Genomic DNA, 24229 nt, shown 5'->3' with positions numbered 1-24229 from the left:
TAAAATACTCTTTCTGTCATTTTAGGTAGTTAATATAACGTTCATGCACGTTTAAGTGTAAAATTTTGGGATAAGTTTAGTGTGAGTTAGTTATTTGACGCTTTAGAAACAATGCCTTACCTTTTTACCTTACCATACCTTTACATGGTGAACTTGTTAATTTATCACAGGAACAAGGCCACATAAAAAAATAAATAATAGAATTGGGAACGAAATGAACACCAGTCAGAAGTACCTGTACAATGACAATAAAGACATTCTATTCTATTCTATTCTGTGTTTTCCCTGTATTTTGGCTGTGTAATAGTAAAATCTACAAAAGAAATGAGTGAATATGTGAATGAATCTGATCAAATAAGCACATGTACGTATAGAAAGGGTTAAACAAGGAGTTAAACATTTGCTCACTAATGAACCGTTATCTAATTGATAACATTTTATTCTTCAGTCTACTCATTCCATGTCAGGGCGTCTTGAAGGTTTATTTCGTTTGACTGGTAGGAGTTTAATAGAAAAATAGAAGACGTGTAGTTTGATCTAATTTAGTTGTTCAAACAAAACATATATTCTTGAAGGAATGTATTTTTCCTGTGAATCTTCATAGATTAGATCCGTAGTCCCGCCCACAGGAAACACACTGACCCCGCCAGGGCTGAGTTTCACCAGCGAGGAGGAGGCGGCGGCAAGAAACAAACGCACCCTGCGAGTCAGACAAGTGACTGAAGGTAAGTTGTTGTCGCGTTTGTTTGATTTACCTTAGTTCTTCTCTGATTCAGGTATTTTATATATATAGTTTGTTTATTTGAGTTCAGAAAGAACTACTCACTGGTTCAAGTTAAGTAACGCTCTGCTGCGAAAGTGTCTCAAAAAAAAAAAGCAGTCGTATTTCCTCATTTCACAAGACGAAACAATATAAGATGACAGTTTTCCTGTCAACAGCGTGGAATTTAAACGTGTTAAATTAATCAATTAATTAATTAAACAACTTGACAACAACTGGTGGAAAAAAAAACCCGTCAAATTAATCACGTGACTTTGACGTCTATTTTTAAGAGAAGGGAACGACCACTACTGTATCACGTTGCTGCTCAAAGGCTAAAAACAAACAAATGACAACATGTTTATTTATTTAGTTTAATGTTATATAGTGATGTGACATTTCAGGGAGGAAACCCATTGACTTTATTGCTGATGAAAGAAAGGTCACAACACACATGTCTCATGTCTGTACAATGAGCCAGAACATTAAAACCACTGACAGGAGAAGTGAATAACATTGACCGTCTTGTGACAATTCAATGTTTGTTGGGAAACTTTTGGACCTGGCATTCATTGGTGTAGATGTTACTTAGACATGTAGCACCCACCTAGACCAGACCAGGTATCCCCACCCCATAGCAATGACACTCCTTGATGTCAGCAGCCATCCCCAGCAGGATGCAGCCTGACACAGGTACACACACAAAAACACTTTAGGAACAACTAAAAAAAAAACATGAAGAACAGCACAAGGTGTTGACCTGGCCTCCAAATTCACTAGATCCCAAACCGATTAAGTACCTGCGGGATGATCCACAGGGGTCCCTCCCCTCAACCCATAGGACCCAAAGGCCCGCCCCACTAACAACATTCTGTTACCAGACACCACAGGACAACCTCAGAAGGCCCATGTCCATTCTATGATGAGTCACAACTGTTTTTGAGGCAACAAGGGAGACCTACACAATATTAGGAAAGAGGGGTAACCACCCACCACCTCCTCAGGCTCAAGAGGGCAGCCCAGAACAGAGCCGGCCTTCTTCAATAGTCTCCACTTCACTAATTTTGGTCTCTTTGATGAACCACTTGTGATTTTTACATTTCTGTTGATTAATGTTGCTGGCACTTACATTAATTGTGAATAAATAATGTGACATTTTGGGAAATTTAGATTGAACTGGAGCAGTTCTGCTTAAAACACGTCTCCCACCCCTTTTAGGGAAAAAACATACAACACTCGACTTTAATGTAAAAATAGCTGCACAAAACAAAACCAACAGATTTTAATTATTTGCTTAAATTAAACTAGTTATTAATTACCCAAATGCACTTTCTCAAGTAAATACTGTATATGTCAATCCTGTCATGTTCCTTCAGTTTTCCAGCATCAAGCTGGTGCGAGAACTCCACTCAAGGGCCGTAGGGTTCCTACCGGGACATCTGGCTTTACATTTTTGAGTGTCCCAGTTAACAAATTACCAGTGAAGTATTTTACTTTCCTATTACGCTTTACAAAAACCATCCAGTATTAGTTCTGTGTCCTGACAACTGTCTTAGCTACGAAATTTCAGAGAACTAGAGCCACAATACAGAATAAACACATCTTCTTAATCATTACGGAAACAAAGAGGAAGCTCCACTGTGGGTGGTATGTCAGTAAAAAAAAACAGAAAAAAAAAAAAAACAGGAACATACAGAAACCAGAATGAACATGCAGTGGCTTGGTTTATTGGTAGTTCACACACGACAAATTCACCTTCTTTTGAATTGTTAACTCTGGGTTGTACCACCTAGAATATATGAGGCCATGAGGGTTTTAATGGTTCAAAGCTAAGCTAAACTCAAACAGAGTTAATTGTACTATTCACTTCTTTGGGAAGGGGGGTGCATATATGGAGGAAAATTGCAACCGTATTCATTCATGATCATAGGACTCCCTTTGAAGGTGTACCAGGATCAACCAGCTGGAAGAAGATCCAGCTAAGACCAAGGAATTTGCTGGATTGCCTGGGAACGCCCTGGGATTCCTCACAATGAAAGTATCCAAAAACGTTAAAGAAAGCCAACTGAAGTTGCAGAGTTTCTTGAAGACGTTTCACCACTCATCCAAGTTGCTTCTTCAGTCCTAAAGGAATCTGTGGGTGTAACCCATCAGAAACTTGCTTGACTAGTGTCCGCTAACGACCAGATACTTACTCATGATGAAGGGAAATGCATAACAGCTGGAAACAATGAGAACCAATGATCAAAACTGCATACTGCATACAACTTAACTTAGCCTAAATGTAATCATGTCACCCTTTTATCTTACCCTTGATATAACCATTTATAGGCCAGTCACGGCACGTCTATCTAAAACCCGGGTGAAATGAGGATCAAACTGTGTTTCATCACATCTGTCTTTTTGAGATTTTTGTTTTCTCACTCATGATTACTGCGTTGCTACTTCCAGCTCTGGGCCATGGGGCCCCTTTACCTCCTGCTGCTCTCCATCTTCGTGGGTGTCATTGATGTTCAAGGGGGTTCAGACTTCAGAGTCTGTGCCTTCAACCTCCATCACTATGGAGAGTCCAAGTCCAAGAAGAGTGATGTGATGCAGACTCTTGTCAAGGTAAGACAAAGACGGATGTATGAGATCTCTTTCTTAAACACCACAGGGCACGTGTTTCCTTTACTTTTTTGAATGTAGCCCACAAAATGCTTTGTTATGATTTGATTTGGTGCTTAAAATATCTTATCAAAACTGAATATGTGTATCAGTACATTATAAGATACTATAAGAGAACAGTATGGTTAGGAATAAGGGGCAAACACTTTTTGTTGAAGACTGTAGACATAATTTAATTACTGAGCACCTATCCTATAATTACAGGCTGCAGTAATGTTGTATCTAGATACTAGGAAAAATGTGGAAAGGGTTGTACACACAGGAAGAGATATGTGGGAACAAAAGACTGGGGAATTTTAATGAAATGCAGCAAGTTATTAGCCTGACAAGCCAGACCCACATTAAATGTAGGGTCTGGGCACTCTCCATAGACAGGGCTCAACCGGAGGGGTGGGATAAACGGTTGTCTTTCAAACTCCCTCTCCACGCAATAGGATAGCGCTACAACCAATCAGAGCAACGAAGAAGGTGACGTAGTCAGAGCGACGGAAAAGAAAGTTCCTTTCTCAGAGAAAAGCTTAACTTCAAGTCTTTCAGAGTGGCGGCCAAAGCCGATTCGAAAGAAAGTTGTTCGCTAGCAGCAGCCATCGCTCTGGTAGTTCTAGCAGGATGGGGAATTCACGCGTAATTTACGGAACTTATGGTCGCAGGTCAGTCGTCATCATGTTAAGCCCGCCCACCGACTCATGATTGGCCCGGTCCATTTTGGATTTTTCGACATCTCAAGTCAACGGAGAGTAACTAGACTGCCCCTGGAAGCAAATGTAATTTGCTGCCGCTAGGGGCGCGTCTAGATTCTAGGCTAGCAAGTTATAGCAATGACAAGTAATAACAAAACTTTGGGTGACCATCCTGGTACCAAATTGAACTAATCACAATGGAGGTAACTTCAAATGACTAAAAACCACAACTCTGGAGGAGAGTTGGGGTTCAAGAGTTGGGGATGAGTGGAAATGGTGTTGGTGATGGTATTTTCTTTTCAAATAGAGAGCAGTGATGTCCGGAAGAGCTAACTATGCAAATACACAAGCAATATTTTTAAGCTGCGCTTGTTTCATTTAGAAACATTTATTTCCCATTTGAGGTGGGAAATATACATGAGGGTCCCCTAGATAACAACATCTTAGAACATCCAGAAACAGTTTAATCAGCACGTGATCTAGGAGAATACGAGGACGATAAGAAAAGTCTTCCTCTCCAGGGTATGAATTTCTGTTTAGGAGTGAATTTCTGTTTATTTCAGATTGAGTCTGGACTTGGATCGTACGATACTGAATATTATATATTATATCCCTTGGGGAGCCAGAGCAGAGTATCTGTTTTTTTTTGTGTCTGGGTGACCATTTTCATTAGTTAAAACTGTAAGTATTCTTCCTCTGAGTTTATCGTTGTTGCACAAGTAGAGGGCAGAGCCAAGTGACATTCCTTAGCAGTGTATCAACTGTGATTCAGGCACTCCTTTAAATTTGTGCTTTGGAAGCATGCAGGTGTGAGAGGCGACCTCAGGTGTCTTTGGTTCTGTTATGTTTGAACTTGAATAACTTTACTAAACTCACATCACTTGACTAAACCTGCTGAATCTCGTTGGCTGAGACATGACCACAATCTTTAGCCTAGAGGACCAACATAAACTACAATTACTGTGAGAATTAGTGAGGTATCAAAAACATGAATGAAATTTGGCTTGATGATTTTAGATATTGGTACAACTTGGGTTAAATAAAAATGAATTGTATTGAAATGTGTGTAACTACTTATTTGTCAATATGCTTTGCAATATTACAATACATGATAAAGGACAAAACATCACTTACCATAGTAAATTGATTAGTACCAAGGCCCAATTATCAAAGGGTTAGTAGATGGCAGTGTGGAATACAGTTATAAAATACATTTAATAAGGAAATTTAAATCTCAGCCATGTGGTTGCATGTGTGAGGAAAAGATAAGCGTGACTTCTTGAGTCTTCTCCATGTTACATAGGTCATTAGTAGTGTTGTGTACTATACTGTTTTGTACTACAACTAATAATAAAGAAATGGGAGACCAAGGACGATTGCATGTGTGCATGTATTGCTTCTCAACTCCGGAAGAAGATTCTTAACACGTGACTTACAACGTGTAGCACAGGGGTGCGTCCTGTAGCCCATAAGGGACAAACTTATGCAGTCAATACACAACAACTAGCCCATATCTAGCCCATATAATTTTGCCAAAACCAAGCCCTTCTTCTTGGATTTGATAGGGCTAGTTCTGGGGCTAGTTCGTCTTGGTAGATCGCAGGTATCATCACTCCTAGGCTTTCTTACAGAGAAGAATCCCAAAGCCCACTTTTACCTTTTTAATAGAACTAAACAAATAAAATAATTACTGTGAGGTCCTTATCTCAGTGTTCCTCTACAAATGGAATCACTTTTTCATGGCTGTGTTTCATATCTGTTCCAGATCATTACTCGCTGTGACGTGTGTTTGCTTCAGGAAGTGAGAGACAGTAAAGGAAAAGCTTTACCAAGGCTGCTTGACCTCATCAAAAGGTGATTAATTACTCACTTTCGTACACACACATACTCATGTTTGTATGGCTATCCTTGTAAGGACTTTCATTGATATAATGCATTCCCTAGCCCCTTACCCTAACCATTTCAACAAAGTGCCCAACCCTACCCCTTATCCTAACCATAACCTAACTGGACCCTTTACCCTAAAACCAAATCTTAACCCTCAAACAGCCTTGTAATGAAGTGGGGAATGGCCCAAATTACCTCTATTTTCAGAAATGTCCCCACTTCGATGGGTATTAATCCAGTCCTCAGAAAGATAGCTGCACAAGAGCACATGCGCACACATGCACACTCAGTCATGTTGCCATCATCTTGGAGGACATCACGTTGACTTTACCCTTACCTTACCCATAGTCTTACCATAAGCTTTCACCTTCAATGTTAAAGGAGGGTGAGTCCTTAACATTACACTATGTAAAAGGTTTTATTACCTTCATCATAGGTAATAAAAGTACACACATACACATGGGAAAAAGTCGAATCAGTGCTGTCATTCATTACCACTCCTTACTCACAGAGATATAGCAACATTAACTATTGCATCCTGTATTCTGTCCTTACCCCCCACAATATTCAGGCATGACCCTGTACATGAGTATAAAGCTGTGGCCAGTGAGAGACTGGGAAGGTCGGACTACCAGGAGCAGTATGTGTTTGTGTACAGGTGAGTTAATCCACTCTACACACCTGTAGGGCTTGGTTAAGATTCCACTTTGCAGCAGTTAAAAAGATGTGTTATTTTTAACTGCTAACTGGATGTGTGCAGGGCTGATACCACAATACTCACTGGGGAGTATCAGTACCCAGATGATCTAAAAGGGGACGTAGATGCTTTTGCTAGAGAGCCTTTTGTTGTACGCTTCAGAGCTCACAAGACAGGTCAGTTGTCTGAAGATTCATATGTAAGATAATTAAAATAATGATATTTAGAGGTATAAACACTTGTCCCTGCATCTTCATCCTTTCGACCCTCTCAGCTATTAAGGATTTTGTCCTCATACCTCAACACACCACTCCAACCAACACCACTAAGGAGCTTGATGCACTGTATGATGTCTTGCAGCGTGTGAAAAAGATGTGGAAAACTGAGGTATGGCCTATATTTTCTTAAAAGTAACTAAGGTTTGAAATTCATTTAATTAACATGTTGTAGTCTAACCGTGAGTGTTGTCATTGTGTGCAGGACGTGATGCTTCTTGGCGACTTCAACGCTGACTGTGGTTACCTTGCTAAGAAGAACAGGAAGTTTGTTCGCCTGATTACAGACCAGAACCTTCATTGGCTCATACCAGAGGACACCGATACCACCGTGCGAATGACCACGTCCTGCTCCTACGACAGGTGAACTCACATTCCTCAAAGTTTGGTCCCACCCCAAAGACAACAGAACTGGAAACTTTGGAAAATTTCTAAGGAATTAAAAGGTTCCTTCAGCCCTGTGTATGCATAGCACATAGATTAGGCAAATACAGATGTTTCAAGAAGCAAAGACTGATCTCAGTATTTCTCTTATAGCTGCATGTTGTTATATCAGACCACAATGAACAAAAACTGAATAAACTTGTTCCAGGTTTCTAGACGTGGTAGTTGTGGGTCCAACCCGATGTGCAAGTGGTTAGGGCTACATACCGAAAAATGTCGGAATCTGAGTATTTGATTCCTGTGAGTCAGACTCTTGCTGCATGTAAAGCCACTATCTTCCTTTCTCGTGTCTCCTCTCTGTCTCTACTGCAACTACAGTATCTAATGGAAAATGGCAGTTGTAAAATTCAGGGCAAAGCAGAACTGAAAACAAACACACCCAGAAAGCACTCCAACCTTCAGAAAGTACTGCTGCCCACTTTATTTGGTGTCATGTAGACCCTTGTTGCCCTGGTGAAAGTTTCTCAAAAAGTCTCAAACACATTATAGGCCTTAAAGCCACATTTCATTGTCATTCTACATTTACATTGTTGAGAAACCTTTAGTAGTTGTGTGAGACAGCATCAGTCATTTTAGAAAACGTCCCAAAACTACATATGGTTTATGTTCAAGTTCAACAGTCACGAGTCATAGATCAGGTTGTGCCCAAAGTCAGTGTTGTTTCTAAAGCAGACCTTCACCACAGCACCATAAAAGTTTCAGTTAATTATATTTGAACGGATGAGATTTTTAAGAGTTTGTCTACAGCGTCCAGCACACCTTCCATATCCAGCGAGTTCTAAAACAAGCAACAACTGGGTTTATCGTGTGAAATTTGATCGACTAAATTGCGTTTTTATTTCTTCTAAAGCTCTCTTCCTGACTGTTCAGACTTTTGGTTGATTTAGTTGTACAATTTATCAGTTTGGCACACTTGCATGGTCACGTGGTCATTGATAAATAAAGGTAGGCTGAAAGCAGATGCCACTCTACTTCAGGTGGTGGGTCTGCAGGGCACAGTGATTGTGGCTGCAAATCACATGATTTGTTTAAAAATCTTTTTATTTATTTTTTGCTCCCTGCTTCATAACTGTCTCTAAACCACTCCTCCAGCTTGTTACATACTCTGCAAAAACCGCAAAATTTGTTGTTTTCTCAAGGTGGCAAGAACAAGAACAATCATCTTCTCTGTGGACAACCTTGGGGCTACGTTTCTGCTTTTCCGCATTAACCGTGCCCACTTTCAGTTTCTGACCAATCACAGAATAGTTGTCGGACACCACACAAGTGTCAGGGCTGCGAGAACAAAATGACGTCATTCTCTTCTGGTAGCCTTGTGAGAGGGAATAAATTTCCCGGTTCTTGTGAAGTATGTAACAAGCTTTAGTCATTAATGTCAGTAGCTTAAATTACCATATTAGTTTTCACCATATTAGTTGATTGTGAGTGAGACTCCCAAACCTGGACTGACTTCGCATCAAAACATTTGCGTCAAGCATCTTTTTAACATGTCTTCATACTTGAAATGAAACAAAAGAAAGAGAAACATTCATACAACGTTGTGTTTTTTGTTCATGTCCATTCTTTATGTCCCAACAGGATCGTTGTGAATGGGGAGAAGTTCAACAGGGCAATTGTGCCGTCTTCAGCCAAACCATTTAACTTCCAAATGGAATACCAACTGTCAGAGGAGCAGGTAACAGTCCAACATTGTGTTTGTGTGCACAATCCAGTCTCCTAGAAATTGTATTTCTGTACAACTAAGCTGCCAAAGCAAACATGTGTTGAAGGAAATGCAGTTCAGACTGGATTTTTTTGGAATGTAAATAGAATTTATGTATTTTGCGACAAACTGAACTTAAACATGTGCAAAAATAAAATAAAAACTCAAGTAATATATGGAAGTGTTGATGTTGAACTGCTCTTTTTGTGGTTTTTGTGCAGGCACTGGATGTCAGTGACCATTACCCAGTGGAGGTCCTACTGAGGACCGTCGAGTCAAATGCCTTCAATCGCGGCATGTCCGTCACGTTAAGTGGCACGGCCAGACCTGGAAATCAGAAAACATTTCACTCAGTGTTCTTTACTTTGTTTTTCTTCTGCCACCTTGTCTTCCAAGTGTTAATGTGGTAGTTGAGTTAAGCACCTTGGATGGATTTTAACCTTTCAGTTTGAGGACAACCTCAGGACAGCTGGCCTCGCGAACCTCATGATTTCTCAAATGCTACAGATAATATTTGTCAAAACAACACTCTATGTTTGGGTTCAAGGTTAGAGAAGATATATTTACAGAACTTTTACCTTTATGTTATTCAACATATTGTGCAATAATCAGTGTGGCAGGGTGCAAATGATGGTTTGTTGCTGTTCCTTCAGTTTAGGAATGGTCGACCCTTTTAGTAATTTTATTAAAGTCGAGTACAAAGACAGTATCTAGAATACTGAAGCAGTACTGGACATGTATTGTATGTGTTTGTAATATGTCTGACAGATTATCTGTGTCTTTATGACAGATTCATATCATGTAAAATATGCAGTACGCGTGCACACCACTACTCCAAGAAGCTTATCTGTTGTAAATACTTGATCGATTATGAATTTGGAATACAGCTAATAAAAGACAAAACTTTTACCTGAGCTTTGATTTGGGTATTACTTTTTTTGCTTTTTAGAGTGTGTGATAATGTGTTGGGCCTGCAGCAGCATGAAAAAGTAAATGGGGCATGCATTAGTATTTTGGGCTACTTACAAGTTACAGCCAGCTAACAGTCTTTTTCAGCTTCCTTGCAGATATTTTTAGTCCGTTTTGCAAATGCAGATCTCCCCATTGATGTTCATAGCCTGTGAAGGGCGCCTCTTCTTCTGTCACCTTCTCGACTGACCACATCACACAAGTGGCTGATATTTTTTTGATACATCGTAAGCAGCTTCACATGGAGTGGTTCTCAGTTAACGAGGGAGCCTGGTTAAAAGTTAACCGGTGGAATTTCTTGTCTAGTTAATGAATTAGTTGCACGTGTCAACTAATGATTATGGTTAATGATTATGGTATGACAATTTCAGGAACTTTGAAAGTGTCCTCAAGTGCTGTCACACAAACTATGACTAATATATTAGTGACTGGTGGATTGTATTGTCTCTTTCTCACACCCAGGTCTCATAATAATGACTTCATTCCTTTAAATCTATCTAGCTCAACACATTTAAATCAATTAATTTATGTTAATGAGCTTGTTCTCATGATAATTCTTGTATCTACTTTGGAGACAGTCATGCACCGATCAGGCGTAGCATTATGACCACCTTCTTAATATTGTGTAGGTCTACCTTGTGCTTCCAAAACAGCTGTGACTCATCAGTGAATGTAAGAGAATAAGTGGGGGGCCTTTGGGTCCTGTGGGTTGAGGGGATCATCCCACAGATACTTGATCTGTTTGGGATTTAGTGATTTTGGACGCCAGGTCAACACCTTGTGCTGTTTTTCATGTTTTCTTTTTGAGTTGTTCCTAAAGCGTTTTGGGGATTTCGGTAAAAGGGAAGATGAGGGAAGTGAATTTAGGAAGTGAGCTTTCTATGGACTCTTAAACCTGACTTTAATGTTTTTTTTTTAGAAACACAAGGATCTATTGGAGTGAAGCAGACTAAATGTAGATCATGTCTTACGGATGTTTTTAATCCCTGCCCACCACACAGGAAGCTCTCTATCTGCTGGATGTTCGAAATGTCATCTTTGCACCAACAAAATAGAATAAAGGCAGCTTTAAAGTTTAATATGTTGACTTTGAACATTCACTTGTGTGGTGTCCGACAACTATTCTGTGATTGGTCAGAAATTGAAAGTGTGCATGGTTAATGCGGAAAAGCAGAAACTTAGCCTCAAGGTTGTCCAAAGAGTAAGCATGAAAATCTGACAAGTTGGATAAATAAATTGCATAAGAAGGATGTTTCTCGGAAATGACCTTGTTGGAAAAATACAAGATTAAACTGTTCTGAAAAAGATATTCACTCTCATCTTGCTTTAAATTGGGCAAGAACTCAGCAGTGGAGATTGTCAGCAGCACCAGGTTCCTGGGGGTGCAGATGACGAACTCTCTGAGCTGGTCCGAACACACTGGAACCCTTGTAAAGAGGGCTCAGCAGCGCATGCACTTTCTGCATCGGATGAGGAGAGTCAACCTACCCCCTCCTATTCTCACCACCTTCTACAGAGGTACTATAGAGAGCATAGTGGCCAGCTGCATCTCTGTCTGGTCAGGGGCTTGTAGTGCCTCTGACTGAGATCCCTACAGAGGGTGGTGAGGATAGCGGAGAAAATCATCGGGACTTCACTTCCTCCCATCCAGGACATTGCTAAGAGACGCTGTCTGACAAGGGCCAAAAACATCACCTCAGACCCCTCACACCCCCAACATGGATTGTTCTCGCTGCTGGCCTCTGGAAGGAGGTTTCGCAGCCTACAGAGCAGAACAGCCAGGTTCAAAAACAGTTTCATCCCATATGCCATAAGACTGCTTAACGCATTATAAATAGTACCCCCCTCCTCACCCACCCACTCCCATTACCCTGCAATTAAAATGTGCAATAATATTTATCTACATTTTTAAGTTTTTTATATGTATATTTATTCTATTTTGTATATACCGTTCCTGTAAATTGTATATGCTGTTTCTGTTCAATATTCCTGCTGTACTCTGAGCCATTGCACCGAAATTTCAATTTCGAATTTTTTTGATGGAAATCTAAATGACTAATAAAGCCTGTCTAAGTCTAAGTCTAAGTCTAAATAGTAAGGGAAAGATGAGGCACAGATGCACCCATTCTACAGCTGCTTTGTTATGATAAGCTGATATCTAACAAGGCTGTCTCTCTGTAACTGTGTCTAGGGCAGGACCTAATGTATAAAAGTGAATGTAACCTTACTATTGTCAGTCGATTCTGTACTTGCTATAGTGCATGTATTGACTCCTTGCTGCAAGTAAAACTTCAGAACGAGACTCCAGTGAATAATTTCCCAAACAGACCTGATTAATTGCCTAATTCCAGACTGATGCCAGCTTGACAGGGTCAATAGCATCTGGCCACATGTTCAGAAATATCGCCAGCCAAACCGGAGCCAGCTGCACCGACCAGTTTTGCTTTTCTGTGACGACACACTGTCCTGTAGCCACATGCATAAATACCGTGTGCGTCTGTGCCACCCACCGTCAGTCTCACCGGGTCCTTGACAACCATGCTTCACTTCAGCACCACACTTTGTGAGTATTCTGCTAGACGGGGAAGAAGCGGGGTGTCATTGTTGCATCACATTGTGGTTTGAGGGTGTAATGTTCATTTATTTATGTGTGGCTACGACATAACATGAAAGTGTTGCTGCTTTTTCAGTGCTGGCAGCAACCTGTCTGCTTATAAGAACAGGTAAATGTACTTTAAATGTACCTTTATACTCCACATGCATGTCTTGAAATATAGTAGAGAAACTAATATTTCCATGTGTTTTATAGGTGCAGAGAGAACTACCTCCTGTGGAGACCATGTCCACCGTCTGAGCTGTGGTATGACTCCTAAAGTTACAGCTTTCTTTTTTTTTTATTTTTTATTTTTTTTATACTGGTATTGTCCAAAGGCCCCCACTAACAACATAATCTTACCAGACATCACAGGACACCCTCAGAAGGCCCATGTCCATTCTCTGATGAGTCACAACTGTTTGGGAGGCACAAGGCACACATTACACAATATTAGGAAGGTGGTCATAATGTTATGCCTAATCGATGTGCATATATATATATATTCTGCGCAATATCTTAGCTGTTCCTAGGACTGCACTCTTATGGACTGAGGCTTCTGATGTTGTTCCTGGGATCTGTTGGAGCCACTCCCCTAGTTTGGGGGTCACTGCTCCGAGTGCTCCTACTACCACCTTGTGTATATATATATATATATATAGATATATGCTAGTTACTTATCAGCTGTGGGGTTTGTGGATTAATACAACCTTGACTGACATAACAAATGTAAGCAAGTTAGAAAAACAGAACTTTGACCCTCAACTCTACAACAGAAGAGTTCAGCATCTGATTTGCTACTTACATTTTCCCCTTGTGGTGTGTAACAGACAGCGGAGTGATCAGCGTGACCTCAGTATTCTATGGACGTGCAGACAGGCAAACCTGCGGCGGAGGAAAAACTGCTGAGGAGGTGGCCAACACTGCGTGCTCTCTGGACAGTGCAGAAGGCATCATGAAGACAAGGTGCGCATCTTGAACTGGCTTTTTTTTTTGTACGAATGACTTCTCCATTCATTCTTTCAGCATATGAATGTGCTGTTGTGTAACAAGGATTAACATGGCTAGTGCTTTAGCCCATTGTCTTGGTGTTCCAGTAACCTTACCTGACAGACACAGTTAGAGGCTAGTGGGTGAACACATGGGTGGATTTAACAGTGAAACAGGCAGATGTTTCTTTAGAAAGTAAAAGTTGGATGAAGCTAGACACTGGCTTAGACCAACAGCAGATCTAAAACAAATTCAGCTTTGTGATTTGGTGCTAAAATTGTGCTTGCTGTGTTCTGCTGGCAGGTGTGACGGCAAGAGGGAGTGTGAAGCATGCCCAAGCATCTTTGCAGAAGATCCCTGTAGAGGCACCTTTAAATACATGGAGACCAACTACACCTGCGTCCCAGCAAGTTGGTAACATGTCTACTTGAAACAGCACAACAACGTAGCTTTGGTCAGGCCATAATCTGATCTGTGTTACTTTGACAGTTCGCCTTGTAACATGCGAGCACTCTATGGCACACCTGCAATGCGGTAAGATCACCCGGCATCGACCTGACAACTACTGACCTGTTGGTTCCTACTGCCTTTGACGATATAATTATCATGGTATGCATCCTTTTCATTCTCAGATGATGGGAAAGTTATATCTGTACTCGGTGCTGACTTTGGACGTCGCGATGGGACCACGTGCTCTTTCCAGCGGCAGACCCATATGACCCAGAATGTCCACTGTTATCAACACACCAGCAAAGTTGCAACAAAGTACAGTCACCTGGTCTTTGTTCATTTTTAACTTTGTTGTCTAACTTTGAAACATTCACCTTAATGGCCAGTTATCACATGTCATCGCCAGTTCTTCAGTTGATCTTTGGATTATTCCATTGTACCTTTGGAAAATAATGACATTGGTCTACCTACTGGTTCTCAACGTGCTTTGCAGTCACAATGTCACATTAACCCACTCGATCACAAAAGCACACACACACACACACACACATATTCACACGCCAGGAACAACTTGGGGTTCAGTGTCTTGCTCAAGGACACTTCAGCATGTATTCCATGTGCTGGCTATTGAACTGCTAACCAAGACACAGAATAGATTTATTTATTATTGTTACTTATTATTACTTGTTATTTATTACTTGTTCCCACAGTTTAAAGGTCTGATGTGGAAGATTTAGTGACATCTAGTGGTGAGATCTCAAATTGCAACCACCCGATTATCCCTTGAATTACCTAGCCTTCCACTCATGTAGTAGTACACCGATCAGACATAACAATATGACCATTATGATCCTAATATTGTGTAGGTCTCCCTTGTTCCTCCAAAATAGTTGTGACTCATCAGAGAATGGACATGGGAATTTCTGAGGGTGTCCTGTGGTGTCAACACAACACAATGTTGTTAGTGGGGGGGCCTTTGGGTCCTATGGGTTGAGGGGAGGGGCCTCTGTGGATCATCCCACAGATACTTGATCATTTTGGGATCTAGTGAATTTTGAGGCCAGGTCACCACCTTGTGCTGTTCTTCATGTTTTTTTTAGTTGTTCCTAAAGCGTTTATTACTGATGTAATAATTTATTTATTGTATATTAATATATTTTCTATGGTTCGTGGTCAGTAAACATGCAGCTTCACCAAAGATGCTTTCAGTAACTATTTTGTGATATCCCAGCTCCAAAATGTGCACTTACCAAACGACTGAGAAAAAAACATTTAAAGGTTACAGCCAATACTAGCCTCTATTGGTATCGATGATTGGTTTCTTCACATTCTTTCGTGTCACTATGCATCCACAGATGTGATGGGAGACCCAGCTGTACAGTAAGAGCCAGCAGCTCGGTGGTGGGCGAGTCCTGTGCTGACACTTACAAGTACCTGGAGGTGGCCTACAACTGTGTGGGTACGTAGCTAAAAGGAGCGTGCAAAGGAGGATATCACGCATTATCACTTAAAAGAGCAGTAACAGTTTGAGCTTTTAATCACTTCAGTGTTCCTTGTTGAGTAAAGTCTTATAATTTCTTTTGCAGATCGTCTGGCTGCTTAAAAGGAGCTAATGCGCGGAAGTCACAGTGAACAAACCCTGAATACAACACATTTAATTAAGTCTCTCATTGTGATGAAGAATTTACGAGACGAGAGAGCTGTGAGGAATGACCAGCAAGCAACAAGTAATTATGATCTAATTATGATGTGAAGATAGCATTTAAAATAAAAAGACATCTCTCCACCTGGCATCAATAAGATGTGTCCAACTGCAAGTTAATTTCTTTTGTGTGTTTATATTGGCCCAACTGAAACCGCCTGCACACAATCTAACAAGTCAAAGTATGCCTGAATCAATAAATAAACAGATGATTGATATGGAGAATAAAAAGGAACAATCAGTTCATACTGGTGAATACACTGTTTGTAGAAACTAGAACCAGGTTTCTGTTCTGTTGAATGGTCACTAGTGCCGCCTTTACATGGAACTTTTGGGGTTGTGGTTCTGACACAGTAAACCAGCGCTACAAAATGCAGAAGACGTCATCAGCTTGAGTTTGCCTTCATCTTGTTTACAAGGACATTGTTGAAGAAACACACTATTAGTCTCCTCTCCTGTTCCAGCTCCAACTTAGGGTTGGGACACCCTCTCTGCTTTTAAGGTGCACGTTGCTTTTGTCAGGTTATGCTACTCTAGGTCTAGGTCTAGGCTGCTGGGGGCCTTCTCATGATGCACTAAACACGTAACTGTATGTGTTCTCACCTAACAGTGAATATAGAAAATTATGTTATTTTTAATTGATAAATGCCTAATGAGACTATTGGGGAAAACTACAAGTTTGATTCATTTAGAGTAGTTAAAATAGAAAGAAGAAAGCTGACCAGACATTATTCACCAGATTAACACAGCCAGTCTCTAATAGGCGGTTTAGGCCACAGTGCAGAGCATACGTAGACCCTAGCACCGTAGCTGACGTGCACCTCCTCCAGGCTCTTTTAGGGTACTGTGGGACATAGACATCGTAGCCTACGTACATAGCCTACGGTAGTGCAAGCCATTTATACTTGTGCGCTCGTCAGTCTGGCTCGTTCTGTAACAACAACAACACCCAAACGCTAGTTGGCGCTGTGTCTTCTTTGCCAGTTGGGTTAATTTTTGTTTCTACTTCCTGCTTCACTTTCCACTTCCTGCTACAATATTTGTATCTCCTCATCTTGATTGATCCAAAACAATCAATTCAAAAACTGAGGAGATGGAGAAGCAGCCGGAAACACTAAAGTGGAAACATGCTGCTACCAAGCGGACCAATCACCGCTGTTGTGATCTGTGACACCATGGCGTGTCGTTACATTTCTAGGGTGGTGCACGTCAGCTACGGCGTTAGGGTCTGCATAGGGTCTATGCTGTTGCCGTAGCTATGGCGTCAAATCGACACAGAAGCCTAAGCCGCCTATCTATTTTGTCTTCAGCGAAATTTTGGCGAAACTTTCAGTCGCCATTGTTGAAAGAGAAGCAGGAAGTAGAAAGAAAAATGAACCCGTCTGGTGAAAAAACACAGCCCTGTGATAGACTGGTGACCTGTCCAGGGTGTACCCCGCCTCTCGCCCAATGACAGCTGGGATAGGCTCCAGCAGACCCTGTGACCCTTCACAGGAACAAGCGGTTACAGAAGATAAATGAATGAATGAATGGTAAAAAAGACACAGTGCCGACTGGCATTTTGGTGGTGTTTTTACAGAGTGAGCCAGACTGATCAGCGCAGAAGTATAAGTGACTCACGCGTAGGCTACGTACGTAGGTTACAGCGTCTATGTCCCGCAGTACCCTAAATGAGCCTTAACGGAGCCAGTCTTTAACTGTTGATAGACAAGTTGAAATGTGGGGAGTGAAGAGGTCAAGATGACTGCATGAAACTGTACTAGTGTCATATGATTCCAATGAAAGAGGGCACGTTCTACAATGTGTTGCATCCTCATCAACTTTTTCTTCGTTTTCTTGACATATTTTATGAAGTGAAACCTTGGAAATCCTACTACTACTACTACTTGAAATCCAAATCCATAAGCAGAATTATTTTCTTACAGCAGTATTCAGCTGGGTGTAAACGTAAACACCAAAATGCAGAAATGTTTAATCCACAAGCATATTATCATTATACAGATGTCGATGTGCCAAATTGCCCCCCCCCCCCCCCCCCCCCCCGCACAAGCCATGAAATGTTGTGCACTTTTCCTGAAACCTGACTTGTTTGTGCCTGCAACAGTTTCACTTTGTTTTTCTGAGAGAAAGCAGTCGCATGGTAATATGATGCATCCTCATATTTGTTTTACTTGATGAAGTGTTTAATTCCCCAACACCTGTTGGTTCACTTCCCACACCATAAGAAGACCAAACTATCCAGCACACTTCCATACTGAGTTAGCGCTCTGACAGCTATACCTCGAACTCTTCACCTTGCTGGACACAGTGGTCTGAGAGATGTTCCTGGTCCTTCTGAAAATGCTGCTGTTGACAGTAGGACCTTGAATTTTCCAGACTGTTTGCTTGATGTCTCTACCTCAAGGACCCACAGCAAGGTATCACATTTAATCTAGCAGAAATCTGACTGTTACCCAGACTGTACACACAGTAACCAGCTTTCCTACTGTACAGTTTTTTTAACATTTCATTTTTCTTACAGATGTTTCTGTTTTGGATGTTCAAACGCATCTCATCCTGAAGCTCATCTCTGACGTCTTTGGTTTAAGAAAACGGTTCACCTGCCAAAAACCATGACTCCAAGAAGAACATCTTTGAGAACGCCAGCTTTGCTGGTAAAGTTCTTTACTGCAGCAAATCACAGGAAGCTTGTATTTGACATAACTCACAAAGAGTATGGCTTTAGCCCTCCTAACCTTCCTCTACTAAGAGAGTATCTTTGGAATCCATGAAGCTGTTATGAGGGTTGTTTGTCAAAATAGTGCTGATTTGAAACTTAAAATAAATGTAAAAATTCTTTCCACTAGTGCGACAGAGTGTGTAGATTTGTTCTTGAAGTCCTGTTTACATCTCACATGCCTCCAGCAACTCAAAGTGAACTGTATGTTCTCTAGTTACCCTCTGATGAGATATGCTGTAGAGCAGAGTTCAACCAGTCTGTATATTCAGTAACACTGTGTTATATAGAAAACTCATCCACCATAACAGTACAGAATGAATCCTCTCTGCATTTACAGACCAATCTATTCTATAGTTTAACTTGTATTAGTGTTAAATAACACAAATATCAACAACTCTTATGTGACAGTGTTTGATAAATGACCTGTAACAGAAACTTTATTATTATGGTGTCACATTATTATAGTAGAACTGGTTGTCAGGTGAGTGATATTTATCCCAGTCTTTAATTTTAGTCCCCACATTAAGAAGCCTATATCGGTTTCTTTATGCACAAGCAACTTGCTTGTGCAAGCCATATAATTTGAGCCAGACAGGTTTCATTGTAAAGAAATGTAAGAGGGGAGAGATGGACGGATCGAAGAAACATGAGAGATGACTGTTTTTATTACATTTTTTTTAACTTCTCTTCACAGATAATTGTGATGAAAGTCTTCTGCTGTCAAACCCTCACATGTCGTCCAGAGGAGTATGTGATAGAAACAGAGAATGACTGCTGTCCGATGTGTCCACCTGGTAAGATCCAACTGAATACTAAAAGTTTCCTCAACCTTTCCTGCTGTTTGAAATATGTTTACAAGTGAAAACTGTTGGTAAACAATAAAACAGATTAATATTTATTGTTATTTTTTTATTTGCCTTCATCTGATGGTAGTAATAATAATGACAGTATAAGAGATAAGAGTGTATGACACTTTGCTTAACATGCAACATGCTCCTTATCCTGAGGTTTGTATTTTAATTGAATTAAAACTGAATTGAGTTCTTGAAATATAATCACTGGTTGTCTTCTCAACAGGAAACAGAGTTAAAATAGATTGCTCAGAGTTCAGAAGTACGTCATGTTTGCCCTGCATGAATGGAACTTATATGGATAAAGCTAATGGACGTAAGCAGTGCTTCCCATGCACCAACTGTGATCCAGGTACATTTCTGTTAATATTATTTATTTATCAGTAGAAACGTTTTTCCTTTTTCAACTGGTGAATTTTAAATCAAATCCACATCAGACAAGTTAATTTATGCAGATGTTTCCTATGAATTCATAAACTGAAGAGACTATTGTGTCACATTTTCTAAAGTTGTTCTAACCACTGAAGGTATCTTTAAATCAGAAATAGATTAAACAGAATAGGAGTTTTGTTTCTGCATGTTTTGTAACTTCCATATGTGTTGACAGGTTCTGGTCTGAAGGTAAAGAGGTCATGTACACCAACATCAGATACAGTTTGTGAACCACTTGAGGGATTCTTCTGTGTTAATTTAATAAAGGACCATTGTGCAGCAGCACTGAAACACACGGTCTGTCATCCAGGACAATATATCAAGGAAAAAGGTTGGTTTTCTAGTTTTAAATGAGAAAGTTTAAGGAAACTGATCTTTGTGACAGTTTTCTCATTAAAGCTGCACATGATTATTTCTGACCACTTGATGGGAGTAAAGAGCTAAAAGTGTAATAATGGTCTTTCTAGATTAAGACCAGGGTTATGACTAGCCACCAGCTGGATGTTGCTCAGTTGTCCTTTAATACTAATTATCTTTAAATTGTGGTTTGATACTTTGAGGAAGCAAAAACTGCTGAGAGTGACCACCACTAAAACATTTTAATCAATTTTCTTTCAAAATTCTCACTTCTCTCTGTCTATCCAGTGTTTGCGCTCCTTTTTACAAACCACCAATATTTATATATAATAGTTTATTTTTAGGAAGGGATTGAAAATGTAAAATACAGTTTCTCATTTTAATGTAGGTTAAACACAAAACATACTCTCCTCTAGAACATGTTTCTATGTCTGATTCTGCATAGATTTTATAAACAACATTACATTTTTGTTCCCTTCTAGCACACTACTTACTTATAAAATGTGTTGCTGTCATCCAACTGTCATATTTGTGCAGTAGGCTGCGTCTCTATAACACTTTAATCTTTGATCTGTAGACCTATGGTTTCAACTTCCATATAATTTGTGTCTGTGCAGGCTCAGCCTCCTCAGACACTGTGTGCTCTGACTGCAGTGATGGAACATTTTCAGATGGAACATTAACATCTTGTCTCCAACACACACAGTAAGTAAATCTTCACATCACACATGGAGACACGTTGGATGTCTTATAACAGCAGTGAACTTATAGTATCTGTACATTTCTCTATAAAATGTCCCTTTATTGTTACAGATGTGAATCAGTAAACCTTCAACTGATAACACCAGGAAACACGTCATCTGATTCTGTATGTGAACAAACTTCAAATGTTGGAGGGACCAGCATTGGTGTGGTGGTTTTTTTAACCATTCTAAAAGTAATAGTAGTAGTAGTGGTACTGTTGTGCTACGTCAACAGAAAGAAAATATGTCCAACAGGTAGGTTTAATTTATAACAAGAAAATATTCTTCTTTTCTATGTTTTGTCACATCTTTGATGGATGATAATGTTTTCTGCTGAGTCATGACAGTGCTGGTAATTATGTTTTTCACTGATTTTGTTCAATTATAGTCATAAACAGAAATGCAGACAACTCCAGAGAGGTATGTTTATTTCTCACTACAGATCACATGCAGGCTTGGGTTTATCTAAGGAATTAAATGATGTCTTTTTTCTTTAATTGTTCTAAAAAGAAACCCAAAGGTATACTAGAACCAGTCCAAGAATCAGTGTCACTACAGGAGGTAAGACAGCCGTGTGTTCTTCAATGAAATGTTTATTAACTGAGGATCGTCTGGCTTCACTTTAATTGAATGCGTTTCTCTCCTCAGGGTAAATCTGTGCAGCCAGTCTAAACTCTCAGATGAAACCATTCACTGTGGAGTACATTTGCTCCAGAATCCAGTTATTATACATTTGGATGCTGTCAAACACCCTGCTGACAGTGACATGGAGACGGTTTATTTTATGTGGAAACTGTGTTATGTATGAATGGTGACTGAGTGTTGTATTACATAAATGAAATCTATTGATGCCTTTGCACGTGGAAATACCACATATGCCTGTTTTAATTGTTGCTGTGTCTTTATGAGTTATATCAGTTAAAAATAAGTGTCTCTCTTAATATATTGGTAAACTTTTCCTAAAGTATCATAGATATTTCATAACTGAAAGTATTTTATTTTATATTTTGCCAAAGTTTGAGACTGTTCTGGTTGGACCTGTATGCCTTGACAAAAAAGGTTGAGCATTAATTTGTGTTTTATATAAGTTGTTGCATTGTTCCTAACTTCAGTTTTAACATTTGAAGTTCATTTTACTTGAAGAAAAAAATAATAATAATTATGTAATATACATATGTATATTATTTATTTATTATTTATTTTTCAAGTTAGAAAGAAGTACTGATGCCTCACAGCAAGATGGTTCTGGGTCTCAATCCTTTCTGTGTGGAGTTTGCATATTTTCCCTGTGTCACCCCCTCCCACCCACAACCGGTTACCGAAAATGAATGAATAAATGAATGTTCTCATGTTTGTATGATTGTGGATACTGGTGGCTGTGTGAATGGGTATCTCTCTAATTTATTTTTTTTATTATCTTTGTACTGTTCAGATGTGGCATACTATTTTATACTATCACCTTAAAAGACTTAAACCTTAGTTATAAATACTTTTAATAATAATATAATATTTAATATTATAATAATATTTGAAGATACTTCACAGTAACAAAATATCTTAAAATATATCAAATATCAAAATATCTAGTTAGCATAAAACTTCTGCGTGTGCTCTGTTCCGGGCTTCCTCTACCAGACCGCGCGTAAGGAGGTTAATGAGAAGCCCCAGCGCTGGCTCTGTACCAATTTACCAAATACTCTGCGTGAATCTAAAGTAAACCTATCCACAGGGTCAAGTTGTCGAGTGATTTGTGCATAGTTAAACTAGCCTTTCCAATAGGTATAAAGAACCTGGGCTGAAGGAGAGGGAAAAATTCCTCCTATGACAATTCACTGAGTGGAGTGAAGTCCAGTCTGAGTGTTTGTGGTTCGTCCTCTAACTGACGAAGCATAATTCAGGAAGAAGAAAAGAATCTTTAAACTGACCCCTTCTTTCGCTTCCTTTTTTTTTTTAACGTTAATTCGTTGGTTTCTATGTTTTTTGTTGGATTTTGATTTCTACATTGGTCGTCGTCAGTAAGTTCCTCATGGGTCGATATCTGTACAATTATGACCCATCCAATAGGATTCAACTTCTATATATGACCTGTTTAAACTCTAAACACTGTCTCTGTTCTCCAGTCCTATGGCTCGTCTCCCTCTTCATAATACCAAGGTTGAGTTATCGAACAAAGAAGTACAACACGAGTGAAGAACAGAGTTGTCAGATGTAACATGAAGGTACTGATGTCCACAACTGTCAGAAAACGGAACTACATCCTCCATTTTGTGTTCAGACCCCCCCGCGTCCCTTCACAGGACAAGCGGTTACAGAGGAAGATGACTCAGTTTCAGGCAACGTACAAAGGGCAGAGGAGCTGATTGAGAGAATAACATAAGTCTGCAAAACTGTCATCAACTGTCAACTGTCATATATTTTTTGTATTACCTTAGCAACTGTCACTTTCTAGGAGCAACAGCAACAAAACAATTTCCTTGAAGGATTAATAAAGTATTCCGATTCTGATTCTGATTCTGATTCTGAAAGCCAAAGCCAGTGATATAAGATATAAAACACATTCTGGTTTGATTAATTCTTCTTTGTTTACAATTCCTCGTGTGTTCCTTCATAGTTTTGATGTCTTCTGTATTAATCTACAATCTAGAAAATAATACAAATACAGAAAAACCATTGAATGAGAAGGTGTGTCCAAACTTTTAGTGGAATCTATAAACTGAAACTCATCTGTATAGTGAATGTACATTCTTTCATTCATTCATCTTCTATACCCGCTTATTCCTGTTAAGGGTCGCAGGGGTCTGCTGGAGCCTATCCCAGCTGTCATCGGGCGAAAGGCAGGGGTACAGCCTGGACAGGTCGCCAGTCCATCGCAGGGCCAACACAGAGAGACAGACAGCCATTCACACTCACATGCACACCTACGGCCAATTTAGAATCACCAATTAACCTAATAAGCATGTTTTTGGATGGTGGGAGGAAGCCGGAGTACCCGGAGAGAACCCACGCAGACACAGGGAGAACATGCAAACTCCACACAGAAAGGCCAGCCTTCTCGCTGTGAGGCATCAGTGCTAACCACCTCGCCACTGTGCCGCCCTGAATGTACACTGTTATTGATATATTGAGAGAGAAACTTTTAACAAAATTACAAGATTTTTTTTACAAGAACCATCTCAAACTGTAAAAAACCTGGGTGTGATTTTTGACTCTGAGCTTAGTTTTATCCCACATATCAAAAACATAACAAAGATTGTTTTTTACCATCTTAAGAATATAGCCAGAGTCCGCCCATTTCTCTCTCAGGCCAGCAC

At 39.9% G+C, this 24229-nt stretch overlaps 3 protein-coding genes across 3 annotated transcripts in view; all 3 read left to right on the top strand.

Moving 5' to 3' along the window:
* Nucleotides 1-640: 640 nt before the first annotated feature.
* On the top strand, nt 641-11503 carry dnase1l1 (deoxyribonuclease I-like 1). The gene is made up of 9 exons (XM_084553093.1): nt 641-725; nt 3212-3370; nt 5873-5961; nt 6566-6652; nt 6755-6867; nt 6966-7078; nt 7172-7329; nt 8989-9085; nt 9334-11503. The coding sequence occupies exons 2-9, from the start codon at nt 3221-3223 to the stop codon at nt 9520-9522; spliced, it is 996 nt and encodes a 331-aa protein (XP_084409219.1). The 5' UTR covers nt 641-725; nt 3212-3220; the 3' UTR covers nt 9523-11503.
* A 1116-nt stretch (nt 11504-12619) lies between these two features.
* LOC311493749 (L-rhamnose-binding lectin SML-like) lies at nt 12620-15717 on the top strand (the record flags this gene model as incomplete). Its single annotated transcript, XM_084552528.1, has 8 exons — nt 12620-12644; nt 12772-12804; nt 12891-12941; nt 13505-13640; nt 13968-14074; nt 14297-14429; nt 15470-15573; nt 15701-15717. The coding sequence occupies 8 exons, from the start codon at nt 12620-12622 to the stop codon at nt 15715-15717; spliced, it is 606 nt and encodes a 201-aa protein (XP_084408654.1).
* Nucleotides 15718-18078: 2361 nt separating this feature from the next.
* The window catches only part of LOC311494702 (tumor necrosis factor receptor superfamily member 14-like), a 30426-nt gene continuing 24275 nt past the window's right edge, over nt 18079-24229 (top strand). Inside the window, exons 1-5 of the mRNA XM_084553890.1 lie at nt 18079-18470; nt 19230-19329; nt 19613-19738; nt 19994-20149; nt 20793-20880. Coding sequence (XP_084410016.1) covers nt 18429-18470; nt 19230-19329; nt 19613-19738; nt 19994-20149; nt 20793-20880 — 512 coding nt within the window. The 5' untranslated portion in view covers nt 18079-18428. The remainder of the gene's footprint in view (nt 18471-19229; nt 19330-19612; nt 19739-19993; nt 20150-20792; nt 20881-24229) is intronic.

The sequence above is a fragment of the Chelon labrosus genome (genome assembly GCF_963514085.1).
Source record: "Chelon labrosus genome assembly, chromosome: 10".
In the NCBI taxonomy this organism is placed as follows: Eukaryota; Metazoa; Chordata; class Actinopteri; order Mugiliformes; family Mugilidae; genus Chelon; species Chelon labrosus.
The sequence above is the reverse complement of the archived record's forward strand: the minus strand, read 5'-3'. Positions and strand labels throughout refer to the sequence as shown.

Excerpts from the sequence above, each read along its gene's own strand:
- dnase1l1 (XM_084553093.1), top strand. The coding sequence starts at position 3,221 with ATGGGGCCCCTTTACCTCCTGCTGCTCTCCATCTTCGTGGGTGTCATT. Across the intron at positions 5,962-6,565 it reads CTGCTTGACCTCATCAAAAG|GCATGACCCTGTACATGAGT; the intron begins GTGATTAATTAC and ends CACAATATTCAG. Across the intron at positions 7,079-7,171 it reads AAAAGATGTGGAAAACTGAG|GACGTGATGCTTCTTGGCGA; the intron begins GTATGGCCTATA and ends CATTGTGTGCAG.